The following is an 18,126-nucleotide window of genomic DNA, read 5'->3' on the forward strand; positions in this document are numbered from 1 at the left end:
TTTCCATTCAAGCATTCACAATATGCTCAGAAATTCTGACGACTGAAGTTGTTCGGCATACAATCCCTTATTTCTTGGCTGCGCGTTCTGCTTTTCCTACTCCCTCCCACCTCAAAACCACCCCAACCAGCGACGCCTATATTCCCCCTTTTTTATCCTATTTCTGTTTTTCTTTTTTCTTTTTTTTTCTTCTTTTCTTTTCCTTTTTTTGCAGCGTTTTCTTTTTGTGCGCTTAATTTTTCCACAAAAAGATTATTTTAATCATTTTTGACGGATTTTCAGGGGAAGACTGATTTATCCTGTAGATGTTTTTATAATTCAGTGTTGTGTACACTTTGAATCCGAGGCTACTTATAGCGTCAAGTGTGGCTACTTATAGCGTCAAGTGTACATACTATTTGGTTTTGTATGCCGACCAACCGTCATGAAAGTGTCCATGCAAAACACCGACACACATGACAGACCACCACAACACAGAATGATGTGAAACGACTTGCTTCAGTGGTTCCGGGCAGAAATATGTTCTTCATTTCCTCACCGGAGGGAAAGAAATCAAACAGAAGAATGTGTTTTCGTCATCCTTTGGAGATATAACAGAAAAGAGTATTTCTCACAAACAGTCCCATTTGCGACTCCTTCCTCCTCCCGCCTCCCGCTCCCTCCGTGTCCGCGACCACCCCCCCCCCCCCCCACCACTCTCCTCTTCTAAAAATAACAAAAAAGACAACATTCCCAACCCACCAACATATTTGAACGACGCCCCCCACCCATCCTTCACCCACCTGTTATGCAGAGATTCAATTTCAAGAAAAAAAAGACTCTGTACCGTACAAACGACAGTATCTGCTCCTGAAGCTATCGTTTCACATTATTCTGCCAATAAAGAGTGTGTGTGTGTGTGTGTGTGTGTGTGTGTGTGTGTGTGTGTGTGTGTGTGTGTGTGTGTGTGTGTGTGTGTGTGTGTGTGTGTGTGTGTGTGTGTGTTTGTGTGGGTGCGTGCGTACGTGCGTGCGTGCGTTTGTGCGTGTACGTGCGTGCGTGATTGCGTGTGTGTGCGTGTACTTGCGTGCGTGTGTGCGTGCGTACGTACGTGTACCTGCATGTGTCTGTGTCTGTGTGCGTGTCTGTGCGTGTCTGTCTGTCTACCTGTCTGTGTGTGTCTGTCTGTGTGAGTCAGTATGTCTCTTTTTGTATATCTCTGTGTCTGTCTCTCTGTGTCTGTCTCTCTGTGTCTGTCTCTCTGTGTCTGTCTCTCTGTGTCTGTCTCTCTGTGTCTGTCTCTCTGTGTCTGTCTGACTGTCTCTTTCTGTTTTCATGTATCTGCATGTATGTACTTCTATCTATCTAAATGTCGTTCTCTCTTTGTTCCTGCTTTTGTATATCAACGTTCATGACTCCTTGGAGCTGAGCAATGTTGCAACTGTGCACAAAAAAGGTCAAAGCGGAGAATACGTCTGTCAGCTTTTTATGTTTTCTTAGTCATGAGCACAAGTCAATCTGTTTGTTTGTCTGCCTTTGTACGGGCCTCTCTTCGTGAAACTGACCACCCTGCCCTTGCTCTCACAACAGGTAACGTTCCGGCGAAGCCCGCGATCACTGTCGACCGGACACGTGACGTGGCCAAAGACAGTTCAAATCACGTGATACCTCCGCCTCGTTTTGAGGCGACCCCCTTCCCCTTCAAGCCCCAGACTTTGAAATCCAGCGCAACAGACAGTGAAGTGAGCTCGTCCACAACAGTGATAAGTGCTCAGACTTTTGCCACAACTTCCAGTACTACGATGAGCAGTGTACGCCCCGTCACCAGCACAGAGAGCAGGACTACTTCGACCACTGAAAAAGACCTCACTACCTCTGCAGCGACAGAAATCGTTTCTGTCCACACAACTACGACGTCCCCAACCACAACATCGTCGGAGGCGCCAACGACCACGTCCCCGACCACAACATCGTCGGAGGCACCAACGACCACGTCTCCGACCACAACATCGTCGGAGGCACCAACGACCACGTCTCCGACCACAACATCGTCGGAGGCACCAACGACCACGTCTCCGACCACAACATCGTCGGAGGCACCAACGACCACGTCTCCGACCACAACATCGTCGGAGGCACCAACGACTACGTCTCCGACCACAACATCGTCGGAGGCACCAACGACCACGTCTCCGACCACAACATCGTCGAAAGCATCAACGACCACGTCACCGACGAGCACGTCGACTATGACGTCCACACCAGAAGCCACAACATTCGCTACAACGGACTCGACGACATCGTTTTTGCGGATGATTTCGACAACCCCGGCTCCGACGACTAGTAGGATTCTAACAACAAGTTCAACAGCTGTCCCAATGACATTTGCAACATCAACGGAACCCACGACAGAGGAAATCACCACAACCACCTCCACAGCGGAACCTTCCTCCACCACCATCACCACGACCACAGAACTGTCCACCTCAACAACAAACACGACAGAGGCAACCTCAACAACATCAGACCCACCCACAACAACCTCCACGACAGAGACTCCGACAACCACTGAATCCTTCACCACGTCCACAGCGTTTACACCCCCTGTTAGTTACCAAAACCTCGGAATTGTCAGAGAACCAACCCTCGTTAGCTCTCGAGCGTCTTCGCTTCCTGGTAGCTCCAACCTTTTGGATGGGAAGGGGTCCGGGGGTACTTTCGTACCTTTCCAGATGGGGATGCCTTCGACAACACCATGGAATGTGTCGACGACCACCTCTGAAACCACAACGGCTCCGAATACAACGCATGATACGACCACATCTACTACCACTGCAACACCAATTACAACAGATAGTACAACAGAGCCTACTACACAGTCAGAAGAAACGACAACAACAACGACAACTGAGCCAACCACAACAGAAGCAACTACAACAACAACAACAACAACAACAACAACCAAGCCAACCACAATCTCAACAGAACCAAATACAACATTAACAACGACCGAGCCAACCACAACCACAACAGAACCAACTACAACATTAACAACGACCGAACCAACCTCAACAACAACAGAAGCAACGACAACGTTAACAACGACCGAGCCAACCACAACGACAACAGAAGCAACGACAACATTAACAACAACCGAGCCAACCACAACAACAACAGAACCAACTACAACATTAACAACAACCGAGCCAACCACAACAACAACAGAAGCAACGACAACATTAACAACAACAGAAACCACTACAACATTAACAACAACCGAGCCAACCACAACAACAACAGAAGCAACGACAATGACAACAGCAACTACCGAGCCAACCACAACCACAACAGAAGCAACGACAACATTAACAACAACCGAGCCAACCACAACAAAAACCACTACAACATTAACAACAACCGAGCCAACCACAACCACAACAGAACCAACGACAACAGCAGCGACGACCGAGCCAACCACAACAGAAACAACTGCAACAACCACAACCACAGCAGGAGCCACTACAACATTAGCAGTAACGACCGAGCCAACTACAACAACAACAGAAGCAACTACAACAACGAAACCCCCCACAACTGCACAACCCACAACAACAACAACAACAGAACCTACAACAACTACACCACCAACTACCACCACAACACCTACCACATCTACAACAGAACCTACAACAACAACAACAACAACAACACCTACCACAACAACTACAGAACCTACAACAACAACAGCAACACCTACCTCAACTTCAACAGAACCTACAACAACAACAACCACAACAACAACAACAACAACAACAACAACAACCACACCCACCACCACAACCCCCAGAACCACAACAACCCCCCTCCCCACCACCACCAAGCCGACCATTCCGCCCACCCTCCCCCCGATGGACTTGATCGGGTCGGACACGTACCTCAACGACTCGGATTCGATCCCTCTCATGGACGTGCTGGAGCTGGAACCGCTGGGCAACGACACGCACCACCACTACAACGCCTCGGATCACGTCTACAGCTACAACGAGACTGACTTCAACCTCACCCTGTCGTGGATGGGGCTCAGCCACACCAGTCCGGCCCAGGCCGGTCCCGGGAACGAGAGTTTCACGAGCTCCACTCCGGCTGCAGGGTCTGAAAATCGGACCATATCACCGCCTCTGATGTCCATGTTTTCGGATCTGTTGGGCGCCGATTTGAACCAGACGAATCCCTTCGCCCTGCCTCCTGCCAGCAACAGTTCTGCAGGCAGCGAAACGGAGGAGGTAGTAACGACGCGCGGACCCGACAGCCTGTGGGATCTTCTGGGGCCGACCCAGGACGACAGAAGACCGACCAGGAAGAGAATCCGGGTCACCACTGCTAGCCCCTTTATATCGAGACGTCCTTGGAGGCCGACGAGGAAGAGGATCCCCCCCACCACTCCCAGTCCTTTCTTCATGGGCCGTCCGGCTAGAAGACCGGTTACGGATCCGCCGACAACGACGACGACGACGATGAGTCCGGTGACGAGGCGGCGTCCGAGAGGACCCATGCTGGGGATGGACTTGGACACGGACACGTATCGGCGTCCGACACGAAGACCTCCGCAAAGACGGCCATCTGCTTCTCAGCCCAATGGTAAGAACAACACACACAAAAATGTTTGTTTCCGATGATTAGGACCAAAACATTAGGGTCGGTATGTCGATTCCAATTTGTTTTTTTGTGGTTTTTTTAATGACGTGGTGGTTTTTTTTTTATTGAAGTTTGTTTTTCATTTACACAGGCGTAGGTGGCTTTTGATTGGCCAAAAATCGAGCGAACTGTGTCCCTTGCATGTCGAAGAAAAGTAACTTTCCATTCAAAGTCTGCAAAATTAAATTATGTCTTTTTCAATTTAGATATTTTTGCAGGGTCAAAAAACGGTCCAGGGTCGGTAGGAAAAAATAGGGTTGGTCGGGGAATCTGAACAAGCCTAAGTGGATGTCAGTCTTTTGTTTGCTGGGTGGTGATGTTGGGGTGGGGGCATCGATGTTGGGGAGGGAAGACTAGTGTATCTTTGTTTTCCTTGAAAGTGAATTATCTCCCCTTGGAGTACAATCTTTGATTTCAAAACTGTCCGATGGCTTCGACCATCTTAGAGTCCTGCCAGTCACATTCTGAGATAAATGATAAAAGCAGTTAATTGTGTGTGGTGTGTCTCTTGGTTGTCAACTTTGAAGGACGAGATGGGTCCAAGTTTTTTTCAATGTTTGTTTTTGTCCTGAATGAGTTGTTCCAATAATTAAACCTTTCTTGTTTCTCGATTCTTAATTTTGAACGTAAGCAGTCTATATAGTTTTGAACTTCAAAACTGTTCGTTGAGACGATTCAACTTTGTGCTGGGTTTTTTTCAGATCCCTTTGGCTTTTCGGGTGGTTACCAAGGCAACGACATTTTCGCTTTTCCGCAACATCAGTCGGGGGAAAGTGCAGGAGGAGACAAATCTGGAAACAGTCAGAAGATAACCACGTCTACCACTACAACCACGACAACACCACAATCTACAACAACCGAAAAGCCGGCAGAAGGTTGTTGCATTTTTTTAACACTTTCTACCCCACCTATGTTGACCAAGTTTTGTGTAGCAAAGACCAGCTGTGCTGCAGCAGGTCAGTCAGAATTGTAGTAACTGTGTAGAAACTGTGCATCAACACGCTGAAATGCAGGCGTTAGATGGACGTTACAGGAAGCGACTGAAGCTAACAGTCTGAGCGGATATATCCGTACCTGGTCAGATAGAGCCATATGAGTGGGTACGGATATGACCGTATCTGGGAGACAATGAGTTGTCGATATAAACGTAGTTTAATTCACAAGGAACGACTTTTGAAGGAAAGAGGCTGTACAGTGTGTAGAGTTTGTAAGGGGTGATCGGGATGCGGATTTCCTGATTAGAATAATGGTTATAAGAAGAAATAAAAGAACACAACTCCCAAGTGCTACATTTGCGCTTTGACCTAGAATAATTATGTAGTATTATGATTCACAAACGGACTAAAGAGGTATATGCAGTTGCACATAATTATTATTAAATAACGTTTCTCGTCGCACACATTTCAGAATTGTATGACAGCAAATACAAACACAGTTTTAATAATTTATTCATGAGCCTTTTTTTCAGAGCTGGCTTTTCGTTTTTGGTATGTGTGCATGAGTTGTTAATGTGAAAGAATGTGTATGAGTGTTCCTTGAATCGCCTTGGGGTGAGGTATGTGCGCGTTATAAATTCTCGTATTATTATTATTATTTAAGTTATTGAGACATCCCAGTGCACTAAGGGATTTATAGAGCAAATCGAGAAAATTCATTATTGAACGAAGCGCATAGCGCTGAGTTCAATAATTATTTTCTGACTGTGCCTTTAACGCATGGTTGCACTGTGTAATAAGACTGGTGACCGTGATTGCAGTGATCATCATCGCCCCGAACGTCAGAGCGGAACTGGGGATGAGTCCCACCAACAACCTGAAGGTCACGTGTCACGCCTTCCAGGCATGGGGGTGGAGCTACATGTCTCTGTCCAGATACGAGGGAACAGGTAAACAAACACGTGCTGACCTTAACGGGATCACGAAATTCCCCGTTTCCCATTTTGTAGTTAATAAATCAAAACATGGATAAACAAAAAAAGATTTATAAAAATGATTTACAAAAAAATGATTTTAACAAAATGATTCCAAACAAATTATTAAAAAAAAATAATTTACAAAAATTAGTTTAAAAAAGCTGTTGAACTATCGACGATCACAGTATAGGTCACCAAGATCACTGAGGCATGGTAGTCTACTTCAGGGGACAAAACTCAAATAAAACAATGAGGTTATCGTACTTAGTTTAGATCCCGAAAGCTCACTAGTGACGTACACATTACATAGTGGAACGTGTCGTAGGTATATCACCTGAGTCATCATTCTGAAAACGCAATAGCTTTCAATAATTCTTCCATTTACAAACATCGGCAGCAGTGTCCGTGTTTCTCAAGAAATCACAACCTTTTCCTTGCAAAGAAACATCTCAATTCATTTTACACTGCAGAGGAACCTCCCATAACGACCCCTCCCAATAACGACACACCCCGTTTACTGACACATTTTCTGGGCACGGATGCCTTTCACACTGAAACTGACCTCCGAATAGCGACGCCCCAAGCCCCTTGTTTCCGACGACCGACCGACCAAGAAAGGGCCAATAACGTCTTTCACCTTTATCGCAAGTGAGTGTCAAAGTTCGTAATTAACCAATCGTGTACACACGAAGGGGGATACGGCACTCGCAGGTCTCAACTTATGTGCAGAACTGCTGGCGCCTTATCCCCCTTCGTGCGCGCGCGCAAGCACAAGACCAAGTGTAATCCATGTCAGAGTTCGATGGGTTATAGAAACACAAACATACCCAGCAAGCTTCCCTGAAAGCGGCGTATGGCTGCCTAAATGACGGGGTTAAAACGCTCATACACGTAAAACCCCACTCGTGCAACAACAAAAAACCACGAGTGTACGTGGGAGTTTCGGCCCATGGACGCAGAAGAGAAGAAGTAATTACCCAGTATTCCCTTGTTTTCTCACAGGTCACGTGGCAGAGGCAGTGGAGTTTCTGGGAGGGGTTTACTTCGAGGACGAGTTTCCCTTCATCCCCATCGACTCTCGCATGAGTCACCATCGCGTTCACCGAGACAAGGAGCGAATCTCCTTCACCCTGGAGAGCCAATACGCCATGTGTGAGGACAAGGGAACGTACCTGTGTGAGATCATCGTCAACGGCTCCATCTGGTCCAAGGACTTTGATGTCGACATCCGGAGTGAGTATACCGGTTATGGCTTCCCGTGTTGAGAGATGGGATGGGAGGGATGTTGTTGTGTGTGTGTATCTATAGATGGGTGGGTGAATGGATAGATGGGTGAAGAGAGAGAGAGAGAGAGAGAGAGAGAGAGAGAGAGAGAGACCCACACACACACACACACACAGACACACTAACTCACACACACAGTAACAAACACTAACAAATAGACACACTAACACACACACACACACACACACACACACACACACACACACACACACATCACAAGATATAAGTAAGGGGGAAAACTCACGGGTGTAGAGGGGCCAGAAAGGATGGGCTATCCGAGCTTATGCCGTGGGCGATTTGGATAAACCAAGGGACAAAACTCAGCCAGAAAATCGGAACGATAGGCAACACGTCGATTATCTTCCTTGGGAAAAAACCGCCGCGAACGCTTGACTCTGTATTGCACAGAGCTATACGTTTATTAAATGGCAACTAGATTGAATTCTCTTCACTTTTTTCCGTAATACCCCAGTTTGATAATGATACAGACATGCAAAAATAAACAAAGTATATATTTGTATCTTCTTCTTTTTTTTTAAATTGTTAGTGTTCAAATCCATGTCACTACCTTTGGTTTCCATGTTAGGAAGTTGACGTACTTTAAAACCCTTTTACTTTATTGAACGTATTCTAATTCTTTATTTGCAGGCCAAGGATATATATGGAACCAGTTCTTACTGATGAAATCAATGTGTACGGTTACAATGTCTCAGCTGAGTAAAGAACTGTCAACTTCGTAACATGGCGTACACTGGTACACAGCTGTGGAGAATAACCCAGCTACATGTATATCTACATTATCTATTCACATAATCATTCGTTCGCTTGCGGCTTCGTGGCAGGCGGAAGAAAAATTCAGCCAGATACGTTTTCGTTATTAATTGTTTGTCTGTGCAGTTAAAAACCCGTTGGTTCGATGTATTTGTGAATGTATTGTTGTGTCAATAACACACGTTCCAACAACCTGCCTTTCTTGTTTTTTAATTCTGAATTTTGGAACGTTAGCAGTCTCTTTATTTTTGGATTTGTATATCTACAGAAAAACCAGACGTCCCCGTCTTGACCGTGCCCTCTGACATCATCGCTGGAGAGGAAGTGACGTTCACCACAACTTGGAATGCTGGGGCGCCTCTCATGGGCACCGTCGTCCACAACATCATCAAAGGCTTCACCAACCTGCCCAACTACATCCGGAACGAGACCACGGCCACCAAGAAAAAGAGTTGTGAAATGATCGTCAAAAATTCGTGAGGATATTTGGTGTTCTGTTCTGTATTTATCTGTGATATTAAGGATGCAGAACGCATCCGGGTACCTTTGAAGCGAAGATTTGTCTTTTTGTCGCAGATGAGGATTGTAAACCGTGAAAACATTTACACACGTCCCCCAGAGATGACAATTAACACATACTATGAGTGTTGCCCAGGGGCGGATCAGTTCATTGTACGGGGGGGGGGGGGGGGGGTTCCAAAAGTACATTGTGAAGATATGGGTGTGAAGGCGCGAAGCGCCGAGCCGACGGCGCAAAGCGCCTAGCTTGCTAGGGGGGGGGGGGTCCGGGGGCATGCCCCCCCCCGGAAAATTTTGAAAAAAAGGATGCAAAATGGTGCAATCTGGTGCATTCTGAGGATGATCATTACCAGTTTCAGGCAGCAGATTTTGTCACTGATTAATACCCCCAAAATTGAAACTCAATGTAAAATAAAGAAATGCACCATACATTTTTTTTGGGGGGGGGCTGGGGGGGGGGGTCCGGAAACCCCAGAAACCCCCCCCCCCCCTCGTCCGCCCCTGTTGCCAGCCAAACGCGCTCTCTCTCTCTCTCTCTCTCTCTCTCTCTCTCTCTCTCTCTCTCTCTCTCTCTCTCTCTCTCTCTCTCTCTCTCTCATAATGGGACTTCGTGTTGTTGTTGTTTTTGTTTGTTTCAATAAACGTGTTTTACTTGACACACTGCCTGGGCTTTTGTTATGAATTTAAAAACAATGGTTTCCTTTTGATGCCACAGGTACATGGTGCGACCTGACCTCTCATGGAATGGTACACAAATCCAAGTGTCCATTGTACCGTATAAAACCGCCACGCCCAAAATGCTCGAAACGCTCGGCATGTTGGACCATGAGGTGGTCACACTGAGTGTCATTAGCAGTGAGTCGTATTGCGTTGTATTCGGCAAGATTTTGTCATTCAATAGAATGATGTTGTTCGGAAATAACTCTGTCAAGATTGTATGGGTGGTGGAAGAGTTGAGAGAGAGTGTACCAGAGATAGCAAGCACCAACAGCACTGCATTCACTGCACGCACTGCACGCACGCACGCACGCACACACCTACACACACACAGTCATACACTCTCACACATACACACACACGCACACATACACACACACACACACACACACACACACACACACGCAAGAACGCACACACGCAAGAACACCCCCCCCCACACACACACACACACACACACACGTGACTGGATATGTCATACGCTAACCAATTGACCCCGCCCCCCATTATATGAGTTTACATATCATTACTGTACACCTGTGCTATATCATTACTGTACACCTGTGCTATATCATTACTGTACACCTGTGCTATATCATTACTGTACACCTGTGCATTATCATTCCTTTTACATGTCATTGCAGACGACACCTGTGTAGGACACACGAACATGATCCTCCCTCACCCGTACACCTGTCGAAAGTACATCAACTGCAACTACGGAATTATAAAAGTGGAGAAATGCCGGGACAAGAAATGTTTCCATCCACTGCAGCTGGCTTGCTACTGAACAATCAGTCGTTACAGCGGTGAAATAACGAGACTTTCTGAAAGCCTGAGACTAACAGGGCGAGGTCGACTTCACTGCGCTTGGTGTGCGAAGCTCTGGCACTGAACTTTCGGTAAACAAAAATCTTGGACTTGAACGAAGGACTTGAACGAAGCACCAGACGCCCGTTCCGTGGAGGCAAGAATTGCTTGCGGTGAGCCCCTCGCTTTGCAAGACAGCGAGGGTGTATGTGAGGGTAGGCAAGAATTGCTTGCGGTGAGCCTCTCGCTTTGCAAGACAGCGAGGGTGTATGTGAAACACGTTTCTCACAAGCTAGGCAAGAATTAAACACGATTGGTTGATACCGAAAGAGTCGTCTGCACTCGTCGGTAAACAGGCTTGAACAGCCAATCGGATCGGCAGCTGTGCTGCCGCCATTATTCTCGCGTAGCGTGCAACTCCACAGGCATGCTCTCCTACTCTCGCCCAGTCCTAGCCTTCCTCGTGGCGAGAGGTCCCCAGGAAACGTTACTTCATTGCCTTACTCGCAATGTTCACCAAATCACGCAACAGAATTCATTTCAAAAAGTGACAGCATGCCACTCAGAATTGCAACAGGCCTTGGGCGGGAGCAACTAATTACCTCTACCAGTGGCATAAAGGTCACTACTGTCGTTGCCAGAAGGAAAGGGACATCTCTTAAAATTGCAACAAAGTTTAAACGGAAGACGCCACATGGTGCAACTGGTGAACCGTTTCGTCACCAGCAGTGATTTGGCATCACGTGATATGATGAACGAATCAAGGAGATCTTGCGAGACAGTCAGTTTTACTGGACTGGCACAGAGCTCAAACAATGACCTGTTTTGTCCACAGTAGTGACAGGGTATCACGTGGTATAATGTTCACGTTAAAGTGACCTTTGACAGGTGACGACTGCCAGTTTAACCCCCGTACCACTGAACTGACATAAACCTCAAACAATGATCTGTTTCGTCACCAGAAATGACGTGGTGTCATCAAACTAAAGGAGAACCTGCCTTGCTGGCCATGCATGTCAGGTCCAAAGTGGCCAGCTTTGGCCTCTAAAGCATACGATACGTATATCAAAGACAAGACCGTTTACTTTCATGTCTGCCATTTATTCCGCATCAGGGTACAACGGTCGCCACGCAGCATTACACCAGTCTCTGACGTCATCAAAGCGTCTTCATAGACTAAACTATCAAATCGTCTTATTAGACGAATCTAGTACAAAGTCATGGGTACGACAAACAAATGTGAACAGTAGCCTTACACACGATGCAAAGCTTTGTGAGAGAGCTCTAACTCAGTGAAATAATGTGAACAGTAGCCTTACACACGATGCAAAGCTCACGGAGAGCGAGAGAGCCCTAATTCCGTGAAGACATGTGAACAGTAGCCTTACAGACGATGAAAAGCTTTGTGAAAGAGCTCTAACTCAGTGAACAAATGTGAACAGTAGCCTTACAGACGATGAAAAGCTCACTGGGAGAGCTTTTATTCAGTGAATTAATGTGAACAGTAGCCTTTCAAACGATGCAAAGCTCACTGAGAGACTCTAAATCAATGAACAAATGTGAACAGTAGCCTTACAAACGATGCAAAGCTCAATGGGAGAGCTTTAACTCAGTGAAATAATGTGAACAGTAGCCTTACAGACGATGCAAAGCTCACGGAGAGCGAGAGAGCCCTAATTCCGTGAACACATGTGAACAGTACCGTTACAGACGATGCAAATATCGGCGAGAGAGCTCTTATTCAATGAACATATGTGAACAATACCGTTACATACGATGCAAAGCTCACTGAGAGAGCTCTAATTCAGTGAACATATGTGAACAGTAGTCAAGCCATACAAAGTTCAGTAAGCGGTTTGTTTTAACAAAAACTAAAACATTTTGAAGACGAAGCAAATGATACGTACTGAGGCAATCTGATGTTTTTCACATTTTTAATCACTTGTACAATGTGTTGAGTGACGAGAGTGAAAAACGGATTGCAACGCGAGGTCCCCACTACATTTGCGCGTGTGTGTGTGTGTGTGTGTGTGTGTGTGTGTGTGTGTGTGTGTATGTGTGGGTGTGTGTACTGTATGTGTGTATGTGTGTGTGTGTGTGCGTGTGTGTGTGAGAGGGTGTGTGTGTGAGGGTGTGTGAGTGTGTGTGTGTGTGTATGTGTGAGAGGGTGTGTGTGTGTGTGTGTGTGTGTGTGTGTGTGTGTGTGTGTGTATGTGTGTTAGTGTGAGTGTGTGTGTGAGGGTGTGTGTGTGTGAGGGTGTGTGTGTGTGAGGGTGTGGGTGTGTACAAGTATGTTCATGTATGTCACATGACAAATACCTATTAACAGTCTTTTTCGCTTGTTCTGTACTGTCTTACTCAGAAATGTGACTTTTAAACATGACTGTTTTTTTCGCCAAGTATGATGAACAGAGTGCGCGTTTGAGAGAGAGAGAGAGAGAGAGAGAGAGAGAGAGAGAGAGAGTGTGTATGTGTGTGTGTGTGCGTTTGTGTGTGTCATTTTGGTTTGCGCGTGTGTATGTGTGTGTGTGTACGTGTGTGTGTACGTGTGTGTGTGTGTGTGTGTGTGTGTGTGTGTGTGTATGTATGTGTGTGTATGTGTGTGTGTGTTTGTGTATGTGTGTGTGCGTGTGTATATGTGTGTGTGTATGTGTGTATGTGTGTGTGTGTGTGTGTTTGCGCGTGTGTGTGAGTGTGTGTGTGTGTGTGTGTGTGTGTGTGTGTGTGTGTGTGTGTGTGCGCGCTCCCAACAGTAACAACAACAGCAACAACATTATGAAACACAAGTCGCGCAAGGCGAAATTACTACATTTAGTCAAACTGTCCAACTCACGGAATGAAACTGAACGCACTGTATTTTTTCACCAAGAGAGTACAGCCGTGAAGGGAATCGCTCACCTTCCACGTGCAAAACGTAGTGATATTGACACGCCAGATTAACGCGGTAGCGTATTTTGCTAAGCAGGAAAGCGCGCTTTTCTGTATTCTTGTTAACTTTCGGAGCTTGTTTTGAATACAACCTATCATATCTATATGTTTTTGGAATCAGAAAATGATAAAGATTAAGATAAAATCATTTTTGGACCGATTTCTTAAAATGTAATCGTAAGACTATTTATTCTATTTTCGTTAATTGCGATCACATTTTAAGAGTAAACATGACATATGTATATAGTTTTAGATTCAGAATGTGTTGAAGAATACCTTATGTTCAGTCGTACCGGTGTGCAATACCTCCTCTCTCTCTCTCTCTCTCTCTCTCTCTCTCTCTCTCTCTCTCTCTCTCTCTCTCTCTCTCTCTCTCTCTCTCTCTCTCTCTCTCTCTCTGTACCTCTCAATTGCTCTTTCTCTGTAGGGGAAGGGCCCCTAATATGGACCACTTATTACATTTAGTCAAGTTTTGACTAAATGTTTTAACGTAGAGGGGGGAATCGAGACGAGGGTCGCGGTGTATGTGTGTGTGTGTGTGTGTGTGTGTGTGTGTGTGTGTGTGTGTGTGTGTGTGTGTGTGTGTGTATGTGTGTCTGTCTGTCTGTGTGTGTGTGTGTGTGTGTAGAGCGATTCAGACCAAACTACTGGACCGATCTTTATGAAATTTGACGTGAGAGTTCCTGGGAATGATATCCCCGGACGTTTTTTTCTTTTTTTCGATAAATATCTTTGATGACGTCATATCCGGCTTTTTGTAAAAGTTGAGGCGGCACTGTCACACCCTCATTTTTCAATCAAATTGATTGACATTTTGGCCCAGCAATCTTCGACGAAGGCCAGACTTTGGTATTGCATTTCAGCTTGGTGGCTTAAAAATTAATTAATGACTTTGGTCATTAAAAATCGGAAAATTGTAAAAAAAAAAATGTGTTTTTAAAACGATCCAAATTTACGTTTATGTTATTCTTCATCATTTTCTGATTCCAAAAACATATGAATATGTTATATTTGGATTAAAAACAAGCTCTGAAAATTAAAAGTACAAAAATTATTATCAAAATAAAATTTCCGAAATCGATTTAAAAACAATTTCATCTTATTCCTTGTGGGTTCTTGATTCAAAAAACATATAGATGTGATATGTTTGGATTAAAAACACGTTCAGAAAGTTAAAAAGAATAGAGATAAAGAAAAGCGTGCTATCCTTCTCAGCGCAACTACTACCCCGCTCTTCTTGTCAATTTCACTGCCATTGCATCGAGCGGTGGACTGACGATGCTACGAGTATACGCTCTTGCTGTAAAAATGCAGTGAGTTCAGTTTCATTCTGTTAGTTCGACAGCTTGACTAAATGTTGTAATTTCGCCTTACGCGACTTGTTGTTTCTTTCCGGTAGTTTCTTTGCAAGAAAAAAGTGAAGATTTCACCCAAAAAAGAAATACCGAAAGAGAGAAACAGAGAATTAACAAGTCGCGTAAGGCGAAAATACAATATTTAGTCAAGTAGCTGTCGAAGTCACAGAATGAAACTGAACGCAATGCCATTTTTCAGCAAGACCGTATACTCGTAGCATCGTCAGTCCACCGCTCATGGCAAAGGCAGTGAAATTGACAAGAAGAGCGGGGTAGCAGTTGCGCTAAGAAGGATAGCACGCTTTTCTGTACCTCTCTTTGTTTTAACTTTCTGAGCGTGTTTTTAATCCAAACATATCATATCTATATGTTTTTGGAATCAGGAACCGACAAGGAATAAGATGAAAGTGTTTTTAAATTGATTTCGACAATTTAATTTTGATAATAATTTTTATATATTTAATTTTCAGAGCTTGTTTTTAATCCGAATATAACATATTTATATGTTTTTGGAATCAGCAAATGATGGAGAATAAGATAAACGTAAATTTGGATCGTTTTATAAATTTTTATTTTTTTTTACAATTTTCCGATTTTTAATGACCAAAGTCATTAATTAATTTGTAAGCCACCAAGCTGAAATGCAATACCGAAGTCCGGGCTTCGTCGAAGATTACTTGACCAAAATTTCAACCAATTTGGTTGAAAAATGAGGGCGTGACAGTGCCGCCTCAACTTTCACGAAAAGCCGGATATGACGTCATCAAAGACATTTATCAAAAAAATGAAAAAAACGTTCGGGGATTTCATACCCAGGAACTCTCATGTCAAATTTCATAAAGATCGGTCCAGTAGTTTAGTCTGAATCGCTCTACACACACACACAGACAGACACACACACACACACACACGCACATACACCACGACCCTCGTTTCGATTCCCCCTCGATGTTAAAATATTTAGTCAAAACTTGACTAAATATAAACAAGTCGCGTAAGGCGAAAATACAATATTTAGTCAAGTAGCTGTCGAACTCACAGAATGAAACTGAACGCAATGCCATTTTTCAGCAAGACCGTATACTCGTAGCATCGTCAGTCCTCCGCTCATGGCAAAGGCAGTGAAATTGACAAGAAGAGCGGGGTAGTAGTTGCGCTAAGAAGGATAGCACGCTTTTCTGTACCTCTCTTTGTTTTAACTTTCTGAGCGTGTTTTTAATCCAAACATATCATATCTATATGTTTTTGGAATCAGGAACCGACAAGGAATAAGATGAAAGTGTTTTTAAATTGATATGGACAATTTAATTTTGATAATAATTTTTATATATTTAATTTTCAGAGCTTGTTTTTAATCCGAATATAACATATTTATATGTTTTTGGAATCAGCAAATGATGGAGAATAAGATAAACGTAAATTTGGATCGTTTTATAAATTTTTATTTTTTTTTACAATTTTCCGATTTTTAATGACCAAAGTCATTAATTAATTTGTAAGCCACCAAGCTGAAATGCAATACCGAAGTCCGGGCTTCGTCGAAGATTACTTGACCAAAATTTCAACCAATTTGGTTGAAAAATGAGGGCGTGACAGTGCCGCCTCAACTTTCACGAAAAGCCGGATATGACGTCATCAAAGACATTTATCAAAAAAATGAAAAAAACGTTCGGGGATTTCATACCCAGGAACTCTCATGTCAAATTTCATAAAGATCGGTCCAGTAGTTTAGTCTGAATCGCTCTACACACACACACACACACACACACACAGACACACAGACACAGACACACACACACACACACACACACACACACACACACACGCAAAAACATATAAATATGTTATATTTGGATTAAAAACAAGCTCTGAAAATTAAATATATAAAAATTATTATCAAAATTAAATTCTCGAAATCAATTTAAAAACACGCTACACGGCATCGCAGTGTAAACACCGCCGCCATCTTGGATAACGCGGCGGGCGGTGGGCGAGCTACCAAAGCCGCTCGCCGAGTGCTTCGCGAACGCTTTCCTGCACTGCCCTAAGAAACGGCTTTTTGTCATTCGCACTGCGAGCGACCCGTGGCGAACCGCTCTGGGCAACTCGTCTCAGGCCGCTGCGCCTGTCGCGATCATTGTTCGTCGGTCGCTGACGTAAAAAGCTATGACGGCTTACCAGTGCCAAAACCTAGGGTTACCATTTTCACGTGAAAATTAGTAACTGACAGTGTTAATTACTAATTTTCATTTTGACTCGTTTTCGGTCACAGTAGTCGGACTTTAAGAGTCCGCAAACATCACTCTCACACTATTTCTTAAATATCGTTTAATAGAAGGACTTATCGAGCAAGTTATACGACGGGAAGATGCATATCACAGTTTTCTGCAATAGCGCTTTCCTTAAACGTTAACGTTGTTTTATTGGGTATCTTAGAAAAGAATAATCGACCCCGAAAACTTTCGAATCGATGCTGTTCGTAGCAGACGGACTTTTGATCGGCTGTGGTCTCACACTTTCACATATATCTTTCAATATAATTCCTTATTCGACAAGTTGTCGGGCAGACAGCTGTGCCTCATATTTGTTTCCACTACCACACTCATAAATTTGCTTTGTAGTGTATTAGTAAAGGACAATCGATCCGAAAATGTTCGAACCGAGAGAGGAAAAATGGCGGCCGGCCGGAGATGTGCTAAAGGTCTCACCACTAACAGACGGATCTCTTCGGTCGAGACTCACACACTTTCACAAATATCTTTCGATAGAATTCGTTATTCAACAAGCTGTCGGACAGAAAGTTGTATGTCACGGTTATCTACACATGCGCTCAGCTCTTATTGTTAATTTGCATCGGATTAAAGAACTATGGACCAGAAAAGTTTCGAATCGAAGGATGTTTCGCTCTGGCCGGTGTAACAGTCGCGCATGCGCATTGAGCCCCCACAGTCACGAGGCACATGAAAACTAGTACTTTACGCGTGAAAATTACTAATTTTTAGTTTTGGCGCTAGTAAGCCGTCAGGAAGTGAGCCAAAATTGAAAATTAGACATTAACACTTGAAAATTAGTAATTAACACGTAGTAATTTTCACGTCATAATTGTATCTTTCTCGTGAAAATTAGTAACTTTCACGGGTTAATTACTAATTTTTA

The 18,126-nt window shown here is 44.3% G+C and overlaps 1 protein-coding gene across 1 annotated transcript; it reads left to right on the forward strand.

The window, feature by feature from the left end:
• Positions 1-1,575: 1,575 nt before the first annotated feature.
• Positions 1,576-12,749, forward strand: LOC138946216 (mucin-5AC-like). Its single transcript, XM_070317738.1, has 7 exons — positions 1,576-4,617; positions 5,376-5,549; positions 6,431-6,559; positions 7,589-7,819; positions 8,910-9,117; positions 9,876-10,015; positions 10,522-12,749. Exons 1-7 carry the CDS (start codon positions 1,782-1,784, stop codon positions 10,665-10,667), a joined length of 3,864 nt encoding a protein of 1,287 aa, XP_070173839.1. The 5' UTR covers positions 1,576-1,781; the 3' UTR covers positions 10,668-12,749.
• The last annotated feature ends 5,377 nt before the right edge of the window (positions 12,750-18,126 follow it).

The sequence above is a fragment of the Littorina saxatilis genome, linkage group LG13 (genome assembly GCF_037325665.1).
Source record: "Littorina saxatilis isolate snail1 linkage group LG13, US_GU_Lsax_2.0, whole genome shotgun sequence".
Classification (NCBI taxonomy): domain Eukaryota; kingdom Metazoa; phylum Mollusca; class Gastropoda; order Littorinimorpha; family Littorinidae; genus Littorina; species Littorina saxatilis.